Source organism: Ascaphus truei, chromosome 3 (genome assembly GCF_040206685.1).
Source record: "Ascaphus truei isolate aAscTru1 chromosome 3, aAscTru1.hap1, whole genome shotgun sequence".
Taxonomy (NCBI): Eukaryota; Metazoa; Chordata; class Amphibia; order Anura; family Ascaphidae; genus Ascaphus; species Ascaphus truei.
In genome coordinates, this window is record NC_134485.1 from 432040225 (window position 1) to 432059786 (window position 19562).

Consider the following 19562-nt stretch of genomic DNA (forward strand, 5'->3'; position numbering starts at 1 on the left):
TGGAGAATGGCGCGGATATGTTGCCCATGTGTGTGACTCCCGTGGATATGGAGAATGGTGCGGATATGTTGCCCATGTGTGTGACTCCCGTGGACATGGAGAATGGCGTGGATATGTTGCCCATGTGTGTGACTCCCGTGGATATGGAGAATGGCGCGGATATGTTGCCCATGTGTGTGACTCCCGTGGATATGGAGAATGGCGCGGATATGTTGCCCATGTGTGTGACTCCCGTGGATATGGAGAATGGTGCGGATATGTTGCCCATGTGTGTGACTCCCGGGGATATGGAGAATGGCGCGGATATGTTGCCCACGTGTGTGACTCCCGGGATATGGAGAATGGCGCGGATATGTTTCCCATGTGTGTGACTCCCGTGGATATGGAGAATGGCGCGGATATGTTGCCCATGTGTGTGACTCCTGTGGATATGGAGAGTGGCGCGGATATGTTGCCCATGTGTGTGACTCCTGTGGATATGGAGAGTGGCGCGGATATGTTGCCCATGTGTTTGACTCCCGTGGATATGGAGAATGGCGCGGATATGTTGCCCATGTGTGTGACTCCCGGGATATGGAGAATGGCGCGGATATGTTGCCCATGTGTGTGACTCCCGTGGATATGGAGAATGGCGCGGATATGTTGCCCATGTGTCTGACTCCCGGGATATGGAGAATGGCGCGGATATGTTGCCCATGTGTGTGACTCCCGTGGATATGGAGAATGGCGCGGATATGTTACCCATGTGTGTGACTCCCGGGATATGGAGAATGGCGCGGATATGTTGCCCATGTGTGTGACTCCCGTGGATATGGAGAATGGCGCGGATATGTTGTCCATGTGTCTGTAAGGAATCCACTACTGGCTTTGACTTTTGCCTTGCAGACCTGTGCAGTTGCAGGCTTCCTCTGGCAATCTATGGCACAGGTGCTGCCTCTCATTGCAGCTTCTGCCCTGTGCTACTTCATTGGAGGAATTCTCACACACCCTCCTCCTGTGATTGGATCTCCGCCCTTTATATTCTAGGCGTTGGCTCTGAACCAGCGCCGAGCATAGCTATTCCTACCTCTATGTTACTGTCTCTGCCACAAACCACCCCAGGCCTCTCTCCTAGCGTTCTTACCTTCCAAGTTCCTGAGTATCCAGAGGCCTGGTCCTGGACGTCTGTGCTGAAGCGTTGTTGCCAGCACTGGCCTGCTGCTATCTCCTTGCAGTGGCCTACCCTGGACGTCTGTGCTGAAGCGTTGATGCCAGCACTGGTAACTGCTGCATTCTCTCCTAGCAGTAGCTACCCTTCCTGTCCTGTGGCCTGCTGCTATCTCCTTGCAGTGGCCTACCCCGGACGTCTGTGCTGAAGCGTTGATGCCAGCACTGGTACTGCTGCATTCTCTCCTAGCAGTAGCTACCCTTCCTGTCCTGTGGCCTGCCGCTATTCTCCTGTAGTGGCCTATCCTGGACGTCTGTGCTGAAGCGTTGATGCCAGCACTGGTACTGCTGCATTCCCGCCTAGCAGTAGCTACCCTTCCTTTCCTGCGGCCTGCTGCTATCTCCTTGCAGTGGCCTGCCCTGGACGTCTGTGCTGAAGCGTTGATGCCAGCACTGGCCTGCTGCTATTCTCCTGCAGTGGCCTACCCGGGACGTCTGTGCTGAAGCGTGTTGCCAGCACCGGTACCTGCTGCATTCCCTCCTAGCAGTGGCTACCCTTCCTTTCCTGCGGCTTGTTGCGATCCTCTTGCAGTGACCTGCCTTGGACTTCTGCGCTGAAGCGTTGGTTCTTCCCGACGCTGCCCTGCGGTGAACTTCGGTCAGCCTGCTGTCTCCTCCTGCTGAGATCGGCGTCATGGGCCGAGGCCGCTCCTCGCGCAGAAGCCACCCCCGCGCTCACGCTCCTAAGCTGAAGCGGGGCACTCCTGATTTCCTGTTGCCGAACTCCTGCTTCATTAACGACGATGCTGCCTTCTCCAATCCTGACCCTGCGATGTACGACTATGAACTACGCACTCCGGATCAGTCTGCGTGGACTCAGGTCGGTGATTATATAACCCCACCTCAGCCCCGCGGTCCGGTCCCGGTTTGTGGCGAGCATCGGCGTAACAGTATGCTCGGCCCGTTAAAACCGGACCGCGCCGTGGCGGGGGATGGCAATTTTCCAACTGAAGTTATGTCCCGTCCTGCGTATCAGTCCCACTATGAAGGCCAGTATTTGTGTGAAGTAATACCCCTGATGGATGAAATGTTTACCTATGAAGGTTTAACCCCTTTGCAAAGACAATGCCGTTGTGATCTCTTTATTAAGGCTTACTGTATCCTGAGCTTAAAACAGTCTCTAGCCGAATGTATTCGCTCCCCTGATTCCCCTTTAACCTGGGATAATGTGAACCCTATGGAACTGGCCGACGCCCAAGAGGCAATCTATGCCCTGGCCTCATCACTGGACATTCATCTAGTAGAACAGAGCGCCCTCCTCATGTTGGCTCAGTCTCAAGATACACTCCATGTATTTTCCTCAACACTAGACACTCACATAATAGAACAGGATCCCCTCCTTGCCAGCTATGCTGCTGCTTGGCAGATTCTCTGTGCTACCAGTCCTGTTACTAAACCTGTGGGGTTACCTCTCTCTCCTAAGAATGGTCAAACCATTTCTCTGTCGCTGCCCGCTAAGGAAGAAGCTGCCACGCTCCCTAATCCTGAGTTAACCTCCCTAAGTTCTGTCCCTGAGGTTATTTCGGTCTTAACCCCTGCTAGTCAGGCTTATGCGTTCCCCACTGTAAATCCCTGCAGTACCCAGGTCAGTGTGTCTTCCCTAGCACCAGAGAATGAATCCTGTTTGCCCTCTTTTCCTAAACCAAAAATTCTAAGCTCTGTTTCCGAGGTTTTTTCTGTATTAACCCCTGCTAGTCTGCTCTGTGAGGTTCCTGCTGCTAACCCTAGTATTCCGCAGTCTAATGATAGGTTCCTAGGGCAAGAGGCAGAACCCCCTATGACCCCACTCTCGGAGACTAGCTTCTATTTCTCTGATTCTCACGTACAGAGTAATTTAACCCTTGGGGTTTTTCCTATGTTAACCCCTGCAGGTCAGCCCTGTGAACCTTCCTTGGTAGATCCCTTTAGTTCGTCAGTCAGGGACACCTCCTTAGCCTCAGAGGATCAACCCCTTTTGTCCTCTGACTCGGCTAAAATTCTCGGGGCTATGCCCCCTGAACTTTCGGCAATAATACTGGCTCCAGTAAAAAGTATTCTGGAGCCGTTTGTTTCTCTAAACCTGTTCGCAGAATCCCTACTCCTAGGTATTTCACTCACCCCGTCTGCCACTCAGAGAGCTGAGACCCCTGCTTCTGAGCATAGACCCCTTTTCGTGGAATCTGTTGTCGTTTCTGAAGTCCCAGACACTCTTTCCCAAATACCCACTTCAGAGGCCAGCACAGTCGTGGTTGCCCCACTTGCACTGTCTGAGTTCTCCTTTTCCCAAATCCTAGGGTTTAAAGCGAACAGTACATATTATTCTCCTTTCCAAGTGACCCCTTCTGAGATCAGCGTATCTGCTGTTGCTCCCTCAGTACCATTAAAGTTAGGGCCCTTCTTTTTGAATGATCAGGCTTTCAAGTTTGAGACTCCCTTTATCCCTGACTTTGTAAAACTGCAGTCCCTTCTCATTGTAGTTAAAAGTTCTCCAGCAGCCGCTGAGTTAAGCTTTGCCGCTGCCAAATCTTCTGTTATAGAAGCAACCTTGCCTAGCTTACTTCTGTCTGCCCTATCTGTGATGCCTATCACCTTTACTAAAATTTCTGTTTTGCAAGGTATTTCTCCTAGTAAATCTGTGATACCTGCCATTCCTTTAATCAGTTCCAAAACCCCTGTCACTAAGTCTCCCATGGAGTCTGATGCCCTCACTAGGGATTCTCAGGGACCCAATTCTGTAACAAGCAAGATGTCCCTTGTGTCTGTTGGAGAGTTTACCCCAGTTTCTCTCACGGATCATGCCACAGCCTCCGGGATGATTAAAAATGACTTTAAGTCTGGGATGCCCATTCCTGTAATAATACTGTTTCACGCTGATTCGCCCACAGTATTCGGGGTATCCACTACTGACTGTATGTCTACTACCACGAACTCAGGGGTATCGCATTTGGAACGTTCCCTTTTTTCAGAAGATCCCGTCTTTAAAATGGACTTATTTTTCTCTGTGTCTTCCACAATACTTGGGGTACTTGCTATTGACTGTCCTGTCCCAAAACTAGGGTTACCTCTCCAAAAGGTGCCTGGAGCTACCGATGTTAAAGACCCTATGTTTAAAACAGTAACAATTTGCATTGCTTCTCCCACAGTATCATGTGAGACCTGGGTACCTGGGACCTCCACTCCGAAGCCAAGCTCTAGTTCTCTGTCTTCTTTCTCTGTGTTGGAGGCACCCAGCTTTAACCCCAAGACTTTTTTCCCTAAGGTTGATGCACCGCTTAACCGCCTGCCTTGTTTTTTGGATAAAATCTGTTTTCTCACCTTTCAAACAGACTCCTTACTCGCAGGTCTCTGTGCGGTGCCCAAAGTGCCCAATCTGTATGGCAATTGGCCTCTCTCTAAGACGAAGACACCCTTACTGGACCTCGTCGCTTTACCTGAAGCGTCCGTTCCTGTTCTCTATGGGTCCACTATGGGTATAGACATGCTTATTATGTCCTTCGCCAAGGCCACAATTTCGGATTTGATTCTCTCTAAAGATCACAAACCAAAGGAAGCGGATCCTTCTTCAACTGCCAGTACCATGAGTTGCATACACACTGCTACAGACTCTCGCAAATTGCTTGGGATAGCAACCCTGCTTGGTATCAAAAGTACCGCTGCAATAGTGTGTAGTGAACCCTCCCGCCCCATTCCCTTGCTAACAACCACCCGGAATTCCTTGGAAGCTAAAGACTCTCGCAACTTCCTCCGTGCTGATTTCACCAAAGACATTGCCTTCTCTGAAGGTCCCTCTGCCATTTTTGTCCAACAATCTGTGTCCTGTGTCCCATACTCTTGGACTATTACTATGCACCGGACACCTGGCTACTGTCCTTCCGATGTTCCCATTCCGGAGCCCTCAGGTCCCATTGTCCATGTACCAAGAACTGCAGTACCACCGCTGTCTTTCATGGCACTCGCCAATGTACATCTGGATTGTGGACCTAATTCTCGCCGGAGACACTTCAGGAACAACTCAATGTCTCCCAGACCTATGAATGGTTCTGTTCACCCAGGCTTCTCACCCAGTGGTGGGGGTACTGTAAGGAATCCCAACAAACTATGGGCTTTCAACGCCACCTCTCGCCTAAGGAGGTTTAGGAACAATTCCATGTCCCCCAAATCTGTGATGGATCTTGTTCGTCCGGAGGTCTCACCTGAAGGGGGGGGTACTGTAAGGAATCCACTACTGGCTTTGACTTTTGCCTTGCAGACCTGTGCAGTTGCAGGCTTCCTCTGGCAATCTATGGCACAGGTGCTGCCTCTCATTGCAGCTTCTGCCCTGTGCTACTTCATTGGAGGAATTCTCACACACCCTCCTCCTGTGATTGGATCTCCGCCCTTTATATTCTAGGCGTTGGCTCTGAACCAGCGCCGAGCATAGCTATTCCTACCTCTATGTTACTGTCTCTGCCACAAACCACCCCAGGCCTCTCTCCTAGCGTTCTTACCTTCCAAGTTCCTGAGTATCCAGAGGCCTGGTCCTGGACGTCTGTGCTGAAGCGTTGTTGCCAGCACTGGCCTGCTGCTATCTCCTTGCAGTGGCCTACCCTGGACGTCTGTGCTGAAGCGTTGATGCCAGCACTGGTAACTGCTGCATTCTCTCCTAGCAGTAGCTACCCTTCCTGTCCTGTGGCCTGCTGCTATCTCCTTGCAGTGGCCTACCCCGGACGTCTGTGCTGAAGCGTTGATGCCAGCACTGGTACTGCTGCATTCTCTCCTAGCAGTAGCTACCCTTCCTGTCCTGTGGCCTGCCGCTATTCTCCTGTAGTGGCCTATCCTGGACGTCTGTGCTGAAGCGTTGATGCCAGCACTGGTACTGCTGCATTCCCGCCTAGCAGTAGCTACCCTTCCTTTCCTGCGGCCTGCTGCTATCTCCTTGCAGTGGCCTGCCCTGGACGTCTGTGCTGAAGCGTTGATGCCAGCACTGGCCTGCTGCTATTCTCCTGCAGTGGCCTACCCGGGACGTCTGTGCTGAAGCGTGTTGCCAGCACCGGTACCTGCTGCATTCCCTCCTAGCAGTGGCTACCCTTCCTTTCCTGCGGCTTGCTGCGATCCTCTTGCAGTGACCTGCCTTGGACTTCTGCGCTGAAGCGTTGGTTCTTCCCGACGCTGCCCTGCGGTGAACTTCGGTCAGCCTGCTGTCTCCTCCTGCTGAGATCGGCGTCATGGGCCGAGGCCGCTCCTCGCGCAGAAGCCACCCCCGCGCTCACGCTCCTAAGCTGAAGCGGGGCACTCCTGATTTCCTGTTGCCGAACTCCTGCTTCATTAACGACGATGCTGCCTTCTCCAATCCTGACCCTGCGATGTACGACTATGAACTACGCACTCCGGATCAGTCTGCGTGGACTCAGGTCGGTGATTATATAACCCCACCTCAGCCCCGCGGTCCGGTCCCGGTTTGTGGCGAGCATCGGCGTAACAGTGTCTGACTCCCGGGGATATGGAGAATGGCGCGGATATGTTGCCCATGTGTGTGACTCCCGGGGATATGGAGAATGGCGCGGATATGTTGCCCATGTGTGTGACTCCCGGGATATGGAGAATGGCGCGGATATGTTGTCCATGTGTCTGACTCCCGGGATATGGAGAATGGCGCGGATATGTTGCCCATGTGTGTGACTCCCGTGGATATGGAGAATGGCGCGGATATGTTGTCCATGTGTCTGACTCCCGGGATATGGAGAATGGCGCGGATATGTTGCCCATGTGTGTGACTCCCGTGGATATGGAGAGTGGCGCGGATATGTTGCCCATGTGTGTGACTCCCGGGGATATGGAGAATGGCGCGGATGGCGCGGATATGTTGCCCGTGTGTGACTCCCGGGATATGGAGAATGGCGCGGATATGTTGCCCATGTGTGTGACTCCCGGGGATATGGAGAATGGCGCGGATATGTTGCCCATGTGTTTCACTCTGCTTGTACCTCCTTCATAAAAAGCTCTTAGCACAGTGAGAGTGGCATGTGGTACCGTATCAGCCTTGAGAGCGCACCATAGCGATGGGTGATCCACACTGTCAAAAGCGCACGAGAAGTCAACAAATACCGTAAAGGCATCTTTTTTGCAGCGGAGTCGTATTTCTGCTAGTTGTCGGAGTGTGAAGATTTGGTCTGTACACCCTCTTCCTGGTCTAAACCCAGCCTGTTCATCCCTGCAGTTCAATTCTATGCATTTAAATAGTCTGGTCCGGATAATAGAAGTTAAAAGCTTTGCAGATGTTGATAGCAAGCTTATGCCCCTATAATTTTTGCAATTAGCTGGGCCACCTTTTTAATGTATCGGCACGATTATTGCGTCTTTGAAATCTTGTGGCACATCAGTTTTGCTCCAAAGGATGCTGTATAGGCCTTTTAAATGATTCACAAAGTCTTCTCCACCTGCTTTTAGAGCTTCTGCGGGGATGGCATCAATGCCGGGTGCTTTCCTATACTTTAGGCGTTTGATTGCTGTTGGAATTTCTTCCTCATTTGGTGGGTGGGTCGGTTATATCGCTTGGAAACTCCATGTCGACATTTTCTATCAGCTTTTCGTCATGATTTGCAGGGTGCGGGCGGTTGAGCAGCAGGTTAAAATGCTCCTTCCACCTTTCTAGTTTGCCTTCAAGCGATTTTTATTTGGGCACCATTTTGATCCTGAAGGCTTGATGTTGTTGCCCTGAAATTGCCGCTGCAGCTCCGTAGGGTACTATAAAGGAGGCGCCCGTCATGGTCCCGCTGGCCAATTCCATTTCTTGGACCTTTGAGTTCCACCATATTTCTTTGTCTGCTTTAAGCCGGCGTTTAATTTGTCGGTTGAGGTAGAGATAATGGTTGTGATTGGTGTTCTTTATCTTAGCGCGTTCTTCAACTAAGTTTAGAGTGTTGTCTGAAATCCATGGTTTGATGTTTCCTTGAGTGTTTCTATGATGGGGGTTTTAGTTGAGTTCCAGTTTTCCTTTATATCCTCATTTATGAGTGGGGCGAACCGGTTGCGTAATTGAATTGGGAATTGGGCTTGATTGGTGGGGTTGGCCAGATATGAGTAGTCTAATGTGGGTGTGGGATGAGTAACTCAATGTGCTATTAGGTGAAGCATAAAATTTGGCTCGAACTAAATGATGTTCTGACCCGATAGAAGCCCCGTGCATTACACGAACATCTCTGGAACCTTTTATGTATCAGAAAATAGTCCAACATGTTTTGATCTCTTCCATTATCCGAAGACCAAGTTAACCTGTGACGTATAGGGTGTTGGAACCAGGTGTTGAACCTTTTTATTATAGCTAGCAAATGACAATAAGCGGAGAAGAGAAAGAGAAAGAGAGAGAGAGAGAGACGAGAGAGAGACGAGAGAGAGAGAGAGAAGAGAGAAAGAGAGAGAGACAGGAGAGAGAGAGAAGAGAAAGAGAGAAGAGAGACAGGAGAGAGAGAGAAGAGAAAGAGAGAAGAGAGAGAGGAAAGAGAGAGGAGAGAGAGAAGAGAGGAGAGAGAGAAGAGAGGAGAGAGAGAAGAGAGGAGAGAGAGAAGAGAGGAGAGAGAGAAGAGAGGAGAGAGAGAAGAGAGAAGAGACAGAAGAGACAGAAGAGAGAAGAGACAGAAGAGAGAAGAGACAGAAGAGAGAAGAGACAGAAGAGAGGCAGAAGAGAGAGGGGAGGAGAGACAGAAGAGAGAAGAGACAGAAGAGAGAGGGGAGGAGAGAAGAGACAGAAGAGAGAGGAGAGACAGAAGAGAGAAGAGACAGAAGAGAGAGGGGAGGAGAGACAGAAGAGAGAGGGGAGGAGAGAAGAGACAGAAGAGAGAGGAGAGACAGAAGAGAGAAGAGACAGAAGAGAGAGGGGAGGAGAGACAGAAGAGAGAAGAGACAGAAGAGAGAGGGGAGGAGAGAAAAGACAGAAGAGAGGCAGAAGAGAGAGGAGAGAAGAGACAGAAGAGAGACAGAAGAGAGACAGAAGAGAGACAGAGAGAAAGGAAAAGATAATCAGGCACTCCACATTGCACAAACGTTGGATTGTTTTCTGGCCACTCACCTGGACATCGCCAGAAGCACATTGGGTGGAATCTGCTGAGCAAATGGAATCAGAGGCCTGGAACATAAGGCAAAGCACAACTTCAGCCTGACTCAGAGGGGCTTACAAGATATTATTAATAATACTAATAATACTGCATGATTTCTGATATTGCACTCTGGTAACAGTAAGTTCTTGTGAAAGAATTTCCATCTTATCCTCTTTTATTGCGATTACAGAACTGCTAACAATTTATATACCTTCATTAAACTTGTAAATGCCATTTTTGTTGCTCTATTCAATATTGCAAGATCCTCAGAGCAGGGAACACTCCCTTATTCAAAATAGTCCTCTAATATATAAAAAAGCTAGTGGGTCTTATATGCATCTAGCGTGATTTCATCAGTGACATCATAATGCACACAGCCGGAGGACAGGCAGGGAGAGACAGATAGCTATAAAGTTTACACAGAAAGCAGATGAAGAAAGAGAGGAAATCTGTTCACATGTGAGCAGAAAGCAAGAATCCTGGAGGAGAGAGAGGCGGAAAGAATTGAGGACAGCATAAGGTCGTGGACAGAGAGAAGGGGTGGGAAGAGAAGAGTGGGGGAAGATAGAAGAGTAGGGAGAGAGAAGAAGGGGATAGGAGAGGAGGAGAGAGCGAGAAGGAGGGGAGAGAGTGCGGGGGGGGGAGTAGGGGATGAGAGAGAAAGAAGGTGGGGGGAGAGTGAGTGTAGGAGCGGGGAGAGAGGGAAGGAGGGAGGTGAGAGACAAGGAGGGAGCAGAGAGAAGGTGGGGGAGAATAAGGGACTGAGGGGGAAAGAAGGAAGGAGGGGGAGAGAGGGGGAAGGAGGCTGTAGAGAGAGGGAGGGAGGGAGGGGAGAGAGAGGGAAGGATGGAGTGAGATAAAAGGAGGGGAGAGAGGGAGGGAGTGGGGGAGGGAGGGAGAAAGGGATGGAGAAAGGGGGAGAGGGAGGGAAGGAGAGGAAAGAATAAATTTAACACCCGTAATTATTGACAGGCTTTTATTGTAGTATTATTAATATTGTACACATAGCAGTGTTGTAGGGGCTCTTGGAGCTTCTGCCACTGGGAGGGGTTTGGCCAACTTCCAGTTACCTACCGTTTAAAGTACTTGTAGCGGTTCCGTCCAGAGACATCCGCGTCTTCAGTAACTTCCTGGGAAACCAGAGATCTAAAACATAGGAGGGGAGTAGTATTTAAGGATTGCGTGTGGCTCCTTGCCTCATCTGTAGGTGTATTCCCCTATCCAACACCACGGTGATGCTATTAGAAAACGGCACCTATACAATAAGCCAACCAGTAAAGCTGATGCCATTTGTGCGAGTAGGTATGTGGGTGGAGGATTACGGGGATCAGTGTACATCCGGAAGCTAAAGGCATTATGGGACTTGTGGTCCCACAGTGGGTATTCAAGGGTATGCAAGAATGAGCAGAACTACAACTCCCATCATGCTATGTTGAGAATGGACCAGCGCAGAGGTTCTTCCCCGGACTGGTACAGCATTTTTTGGGCAGTGGCATAGCCACTGCTGCTAAACCCACAATGCACTGGAGATTGGGCCAGGCGGAGACCAGAGGCTGCTGCTGCTCTCTGCAGGAGAGGGGCTGTAACAACACAGGAAATTAAGTGTGTGGGGGGTTGTGGGAGGGGGAGTGAGAGAAATACATGGAGGGGGGGGGAAGTGTGAGGGAAAGAAATAAATGGGGGGGGGTGTGAGAGCAAGGTGGAGTGTGACAGAGGGAGGTTCTCAAAAAATGTACTTAGGCCACTGTGTTTGGGAGATAGTTTTAGGGCCCGGTGTTTGGGTACTTGCAACCCGAGGTTTGATGGATAGTAGAGCTCCATGGCCCTGTATTTGGGAACTTGTAACCCGAGGTTTGATGGACTATGGAGCACCATGGCCCAGTGTTTGGGAACTTGTAACCCAAGGTTTGATGGACAGTGGAGCTCCATGGCCCGGTGTTTGGGAACTTGTAACCCAAGGTTTGATGGACAGTGGAGCTCCATGGCCCGGTGTTTGGGAACTTGTAACCCAAGGTTTGATGGACAGTGGAGCTCCATGGCCCGGTGTTTGGGAACTTGTAACCGGAGCTTTGATGGACAGTGGAGCTCCATGGCCCGGGGTTTGGGAACTGTAACCAGAGGTTTGATGGACAGTGGAGCTCCATGGCCCGGGGTTTGGGAACTTGTAACCCGAGGTTTGATGGACAGTGGAGCTCTATGGCCTGGGGTTTGGGAACTTGCAACCCGAGGTTTGATGGATAGTGGAGCTCCATGGCCCTGTATTTGGGAACTTGTAACCCGAGGTTTGATGAACAGTGGAGCTCCATGGCCCTGTATTTGGGAACTTGTAACCCGAGGTTTGATGGACAGTGGAGCTCCATGGCCCGGGGTTTGGGAACTTGCAACCTGAGGTTTGATGGATAGTGGAGCTCCATGGCCCTGTATTTGGGAACTTGTAACCCGAGGTTTGATGAACAGTGGAGCTCCATGGCCCTGTATTTGGGAACTTGTAACCCGAGGTTTGATGGACAGTGGAGCTCCATGGCCCGGTGTTTGGGAACGTGTGACACGAGGTTTGATGGATAGTGGAGCTCCATGGCCCGGTGTTTGGGAACTTGCAACCCGAGGTTTGATGGACAGTGGAGCTCCATGGCCCTGTATTTGGGAACTTGTAACTCGAGGATTGATGGACAGTGGAGCTCCATGGCCCGGTGTTTGGGAACTTGTAACCCGAGGTTTGATGGACAGTGGAGCTCCATGGCCCTGTATTTGGGAACTTGTAACCCGAGGTTTGATGGACAGTGGAGCTCCATGGCCCTGTATTTGGGAACTTGTAACCCGAGGATTGATGGACAGTGGAGCTCCATGGCCCGGTGTTTGGGAACTTGTAACCCGAGGTTTGATGGACAGTGGAGCTCCATGGCCCGGGGTTTGGGAACTTGTAACCTGAGGTTTGATGAACAGTGGAGTTCCATGGCCTGGTGTTTGGGAACTTGTGACCCGAGGTTTTATGGACAGTGGAGCTCCATGGCCCGGTGTTTGGGAACTTGCAACCCGAGGTTTGATGGACAGTGGAGCTCCATGGCCCTGTATTTGGGAACTTGTAACACGAGGATTGATGGACAGTGGAGCTCCATGGCCCGGTGTTTGGGAACTTGTAACCCGAGGTTTGATGGATAGTGGAGCTCCATGGCCCGGTGTTTGGGAACTTGCAACCCGAGGTTTGATGGACAGTGGAGCTCCATGGCCCTGTATTTGGGAACTTGTAACCCGAGGATTGATGGACAGTGGAGCTCCATGGCCCGGTGTTTGGGAACTTGTAACCCGAGGTTTGATGGACAGTGGAGCTCCATGGCCCTGTATTTGGGAACTTGTAACCCGAGGTTTGATGGACAGTGGAGCTCCATGGCCCTGTATTTGGGAACTTGTAACCCGAGGATTGATGGACAGTGGAGCTCCATGGCCCGGTGTTTGGGAACTTGTAACCCGAGGTTTGATGGACAGTGGAGCTCCATGGCCCGGGGTTTGGGAACTTGTAACCTGAGGTTTGATGAACAGTGGAGTTCCATGGCCTGGTGTTTGGGAACTTGTGACCCGAGGTTTTATGGACAGTAGAGCTCCATGGCCCTGTATTTGGGAACTTGTAACCCGAGGATTGATGGACAGTGGAGCTCCATGGCCCGGTGTTTGGGAACTTGTAACCCGAGGTTTGATGGATAGTGGAGCTCCATGGCCCGGTGTTTGGGAACTTGCAACCCGAGGTTTGATGGACAGTGGAGCTCCATGGCCCTGTATTTGGGAACTTGTAACCCGAGGATTGATGGACAGTGGAGCTCCATGGCCCGGGGTTTGGGAACTTGTAACCCGAGGTTTGATGGACAGTAGAGCTCCATGGCCCGGTGGTTGGGAACTTGTAACCCGAGGTTTGATGGACAGTGGAGCTCCATGGCCCGGTGTTTGGGAACGTGTAACCCGAGGTTTGATGGACAGTGGAGCTCCATGGCCCGGGGTTTGGGAACTTGTAACCCGAGGTTTGATGGACAGTGGAGCTCCACGGCCCGGTGTTTGGGAACGTGTAACCCGAGGTTTGATGGACAGTGGAGCGCCATTTATACTGCTGTACAGTGCAAGGCCTGAACCCCTGCGCTACTTGCCATGATCTACCTGCTATGTTGGACCTGTATGCTGTATGTATAACAACATCCACTACATGTCACTTACACCGCCGGCTGCTGGACTGAACCCAGCTTCTGCTCTACTCACCCTCTCCATCGCCGATCCACGAACTGGGGAACAGGGTCTCTAAGCTGTAGCCGTAGCGTAAAGCTAGGATGGTGAACCAGTTCACTAAACATCGCTGGGAACTGTGGAACCTTTTGCTGGATGGAGAAAAATTGGTGTATTTTATTTAAAGACAGGAGGGACCAGTACTCTTCCCACTCCTAATTTAAACTAAAGCTGCGCTTATAGCGCCGGCGCGCCGTGTCAAAACAAGTAAATGTAATCCATTGTGGGCGCCTAAAATCGCTGAAATCAATGGGATTTTGATATTTACTGCGATGGCTGCACCACGTGACTGCAATAAGCTAATCACATAGCCTCTACATGACGTCACGACCCCTTACAGCCAGCGACATCGCAAAAACTCAATTACAACTTTTGCGACAGCGACGGGTGACGTCACCGGTCGCGTCGCCATCAATGTAGCGCGCACTATAAGCCGAGTCTAACACAGAGATAGAGAAAGAGGGGGTATCTGCCCCATTCTCCTCCGCCGCACTACAGGATAACACAATAACACAGAGATAGAGAAAGAGGGAGTATCTGCCCCATTCTCCTCCGCACTACAGGATAACACAATAACACAGAGATAGAGAAAGAGGGGGCATCTGCCCCATTCTCCTCCCCACTACAGGATAACACAATAACACAGAGATAGAGAAAGAGGGGGTATCTGCCCCAATCTCCTCCCCACTACAGGATAACACAATAACACAGAGATAGAGAAAGAGGGGGTATCTGCCCCATTCTCCTCCCCACTACAGGATAACACAATAACACAGAGATAGAGAAAGAGGGGGTATCTGCCCCAATCTCCTCCCCACTACAGGATAACACAATAACACAGAGATAGAGAAAGAGGGAGTATCTGCCCCATTCTCCTCCCCACTACAGGATAACACAATAACACAGAGATAGAGAAAGAGGGGGTATCTGCCCCATTCTCCTCCCCACTACAGGATAACACAATAACACAGAGATAGAGAAAGAGGGGGTATCTGCCCCATTCTCCTCCCCACTACAGGATAACACAATAACACAGAGATAGAGAAAGAGGGGGTATCTACCCCATTCTCCTCCCCACTACAGGATAACACAATAACACAGAGACAGAGAAAGAGGGGGCATCTGCCCCATTCTCCTCCCCACTACAGGATAACACAATAACACAGAGATAGAGAAAGAGGGGGTATCTGCCCCATTCTCCTCCCCACTACAGGATAACACAATAACACAGAGATAGAGAAAGAGGGGGTATCTGCCCCAATCTCCTCCCCACTACAGGATAACACAATAACACAGAGATAGAGAAAGAGGGAGTATCTGCCCCATTCTCCTCCCCACTACAGGATAACACAATAACACAGAGATAGAGAAAGAGGGGGTATCTGCCCCATTCTCCTCCCCACTACAGGATAACACAATAACACAGAGATAGAGAAAGAGGGGGTATCTGCCCCATTCTCCTCCCCACTACAGGATAACACAATAACACAGAGATAGAGAAAGAGGGGGTATCTACCCCATTCTCCTCCCCACTACAGGATAACACAATAACACAGAGACAGAGAAAGAGGGGGCATCTGCCCCATTCTCCTCCCCACTACAGGATAACACAATAACACAGAGATAGAGAAAGAGGGGGCATCTGCCCCATTCTCCTCCCCACTACAGGATAACACAATAACACAGAGATAGAGAAAGAGGGGGCATCTGCCCCATTCTCCTCCCCACTACAGGATAACACAATAACACAGAGATAGAGAAAGAGGGGGCATCTGCCCCATTCTCCTCCCCACTACAGGATAACACAATAACACAGAGATAGAGAAAGAGGGGGTATCTGCCCCATTCTCCTCCCCACTACAGGATAACACAATAACACAGAGATAGAGAAAGAGGGGGTATCTGCCCCATTCTCCTCCCCACTACAGGATAACACAATAACACAGAGATAGAGAAAGAGGGGGTATCTGCCCCATTCTCCTCCCCACTACAGGATAACACAATAACACAGAGATAGAGAAAGAGGGGGCATCTGCCCCATTCTCCTCCCCACTACAGGATAACACAATAACACAGAGATAGAGAAAGAGGGGGTATCTGCCCCATTCTCCTCCCCACTACAGGATAACACAATAACACAGAGATAGAGAAAGAGGGGGCATCTGCCCCATTCTCCTCCCCACTACAGGATAACACAATAACACAGAGATAGAGAAAGAGGGGGCATCTGCCCCATTCTCCTCCCCACTACAGGATAACACAATAACACAGAGATAGAGAAAGAGGGGGCATCTGCCCCATTCTCCTCCCCACTACAGGATAACACAATAACACAGAGATAGAGAAAGAGGGGGCATCTGCCCCATTCTCCTCCCCACTACAGGATAACACAATAACACAGAGATAGAGAAAGAGGGGGTATCTGCCCCATTCTCCTCCCCACTACAGGATAACACAATAACACAGAGACAGAGAAAGAGGGGGTATCTGCCCCATTCTCCTCCCCACTACAGGATAACACAATAATACCGAGATAGAGAAAGAGTGGGTATCTGCCCCATTCTCCTCCCCACTACAGGATAACACAATAACACAGAGATAGAGAAAGAGGGGGTATCTGCCCCATTCTCCTCCCCACTACAGGATAACACAATAACACAGAGATAGAGAAAGAGGGGGTATCTGCCCCATTCTCCTCCCCACTACAGGATAACACAATAATACCGAGATAGAGAAAGAGTGGGTATCTGCCCCATTCTCCTCCCCACTACAGGATAACACAATAACACAGAGATAGAGAAAGAGGGGGTATCTGCCCCATTCTCCTCCCCACTACAGGATAACACAATAACACAGAGATAGAGAAAGAGGGGGTATCTGCCCCATTCTCCTCCCCACTACAGGATAACACAATAATACCGAGATAGAGAAAGAGGGGGCATCTGCCCCATTCTCCTCCCCACTACAGGATAACACAATAACACAGAGATAGAGAAAGAGGGGGTATCTGCCCCATTCTCCTCCCCACTACAGGATAACACAATAACACAGAGATAGAGAAAGAGGGGGCATCTGCCCCATTCTCCTCCCCACTACAGGATAACACAATAACACAGAGATAGAGAAAGAGGGGGTATCTGCCCCATTCTCCTCCCCACTACAGGATAACACAATAACATAGAGAAAGAGGGGGTATCTGCCCCATTCTCCTCCCCACTACAGGATAACACAATAACACAGAGATAGAGAAAGAGGGGGTATCTGCCCCATTCTCCTCCCCACTACAGGATAACACAATAATACCGAGATAGAGAAAGAGTGGGTATCTGCCCCATTCTCCTCCCCACTACAGGATAACACAATAACACAGAGATAGAGAAAGAGGGGGTATCTGCCCCATTCTCCTCCCCACTACAGGATAACACAATAACACAGAGATAGAGAAAGAGGGGGTATCTGCCCCATTCTCCTCCCCACTACAGGATAACACAATAACACAGAGATAGAGAAAGAGGGGGTATCTGCCCCATTCTCCTCCCCACTACAGGATAACACAATAACACAGAGATAGAGAAAGAGGGGGTATCTGCCCCATTCTCCTCCCCACTACAGGATAACACAATAACACAGAGATAGAGAAAGAGGGGGTATCTGCCCCATTCTCCTCCCCACTACAGGATAACACAATAACACAGAGATAGAGAAAGAGGGGGTATCTGCCCCATTCTCCTCCCCACTACAGAATAACACAGAGATAGAGAAAGAGGGGGTATCTGCCCCATTCTCCTCCCCACTACAGGATAACACAATAACACAGAGATAGAGAAAGAGGGGGTATCTGCCCCATTCTCCTCCCCACTACAGGATAACACAATAACACAGAGATAGAGAAAGAGGGGGTATCTGCCCCAGTCTCCTCCCCACTACAGGATAACACAATAACACAGAGACAGAAGCTTATGGCTCAATGTGTATAGTTAACAGTTAAACATAAAAATATACAAGATGGATGTTCCTCCCACTGCAAGGTCATATATACGCAGAATAAGCAAGGACCAATGGCACTTCAAGTACATTGTGACACAGAACATCAGGATCTTCTCGCTCACTAAATGTATCACACCTACCCCAGTATAGATCTCTGAACCCCACTTACCCAACATACTGTGCACGGGGACGTACCTCCCAGGGCCAGGTGTCTTATGGCAGAGCCCTGCTTAGTAAATATGGCGCATGGTATTTCCCTAATCCTTTTTGGCCAACTCGTATTCCTTCTACTTACCAGCCTATCGTATGACATGTGAGCTTGGAAGTTTGCCTGTGCCTGGTTCCTCTCGCTGGATAATGTGTACAGCGGATCTGCCGGGAGGGAAGAATACATTAATAACACATTAATAACACATTAATAACACATTAATAACACACCAGGCTGACGTGGGTTACTGCACTGTCATTTTTAACTAGTCAGGAAAACGCGCTCTTAATTCTCTTATTGCAATGTTACGTTATCAGTGCTGTAACACTGGGCATAAGATCATAAGATTCATATCAAGGGATCATTTCTAATTCATCTTCATTGAATATATTCCAGGGAGGAATGTGATGTCAGTTGCATGGGGGATTTTGCTCAGTCACCTTCTTAAAGCCCTACAGCAAGTACCCAGCCTCAGCCATGTCAGTGTGTCCCCTCCTTGTACCAAAATAACCTTTATTTAGCCCTAAACCCATGTTTCGTCTGCTCGACGTCTATTTATGGCTTAACTCCTACTGACTCTAAGTTCTCCCTATTTACCATTTGCGATTGTAAGCTCTTCGGGGCAGGGACTCCTTTTCCTAATGTTACTTTTATGCCTGACGCGCTTATTCCCATTATGTGTTATACTATTACGTCGCGTGTATTACTGCGGTGACGCGCTATGGACCTGGATAGCGCTATATAAATAAAGATATACATGTGACGGTAGGGGCCCAGAGACCAGCATATTATAGGTTAAGCCCGGCGGTCCCTGGCCCCTGTCTGTCTGATGGCTGTGCCGGATTGCGCTGGATACCCATATACCTGTGGCTTATGCGGCCAGTAATCCCGGTGTTACCCCTATGAGTGTGTAACCATGTCTTTATTCAGTGTATGTTGTGTCATGTTAACGGTAACTTGTGTTGTATAGCCAACACCTCGTGTGAATGGCTCCCCACACAGCATCTGTGCAGTGATTGGTCGCTGCCCCTTATTACAAGTTTCTCTATGGAGAGGGGCAGATAGAGGAATGAACCTCAATGTTCGGCGCTACTAGCCTAATAGACACGCGTGCATCACGCAGAGGCAACAATATTAACCCTATCCATACCGGAGTCCAGAACTTTAAACACCATGCAAGCTGTAGCTGTAATGAGTAATGCCCCTAAGGCAATCACATAGAACAGGGATAGGCTGACCACGGCGATCATGAGGTCCCCTGACGGGAACCCGCAGACCCCCGAAATGCCGGACAAATCCCCTAGTGATGAACAATGTAGCAGCAAACAGTTCAATGAATGGGGTACTCACAAATTCATTCTCAGGTGAGTTGAAGACATCCGGTATACAGCAGCGTGCATCCACAGGTAAGCAAGCAGAATAGAAGAAAAAAACTGAGAGCACAGCAAAAAGGTGGGGAACTGGAGGCCAATGAAAAAATAACCAAAAACTTTATTGAAACATAACCTAATTAAAAAAGCGCCCATGGCGAGAAACGCGTTAGAGGTTTCTCTTTTTAATTACCGGTAGGTTATGTTTCAATAAAGTTTTTGGTTATTTTTTCATTGGCCTCCAGTTCCCCACCTTTTTGCTGTGCTCTCAGTTTTTTTCTTCTATCTACGGGGAGGGGGACTGTAGACAAGCAGCAGCCCATCTGAGTACCGCAGATCATTCCTGGACCGGCGTGCAGGGGGACTAAGCGGTGGGCTCTGAGGACGTGATAGAGACACCAGAAGTCGAGGCCGCCTGCTATTCCGAGCGGGAGATTTAACGTTACTCGGCTGCAACTGGCATCCAGCGCTGCC

General features: G+C 49.9%; 1 protein-coding gene across 1 annotated transcript in view; it reads right to left on the reverse strand.

The window, feature by feature from the left end:
* CFAP91 (cilia and flagella associated protein 91) overlaps positions 1 to 19562 on the reverse strand; it is a 129933-nt gene that overhangs the window by 107185 nt on the left and 3186 nt on the right. Inside the window, exons 2-5 of the mRNA XM_075592913.1 lie at positions 17806 to 17882; positions 13500 to 13615; positions 10332 to 10403; positions 9230 to 9286 (exon numbers count right to left, since the gene is read on the reverse strand). Of these exons, the coding sequence (XP_075449028.1) occupies positions 9230 to 9286; positions 10332 to 10403; positions 13500 to 13615; positions 17806 to 17882 (322 nt within the window). The remainder of the gene's footprint in view (positions 1 to 9229; positions 9287 to 10331; positions 10404 to 13499; positions 13616 to 17805; positions 17883 to 19562) is intronic.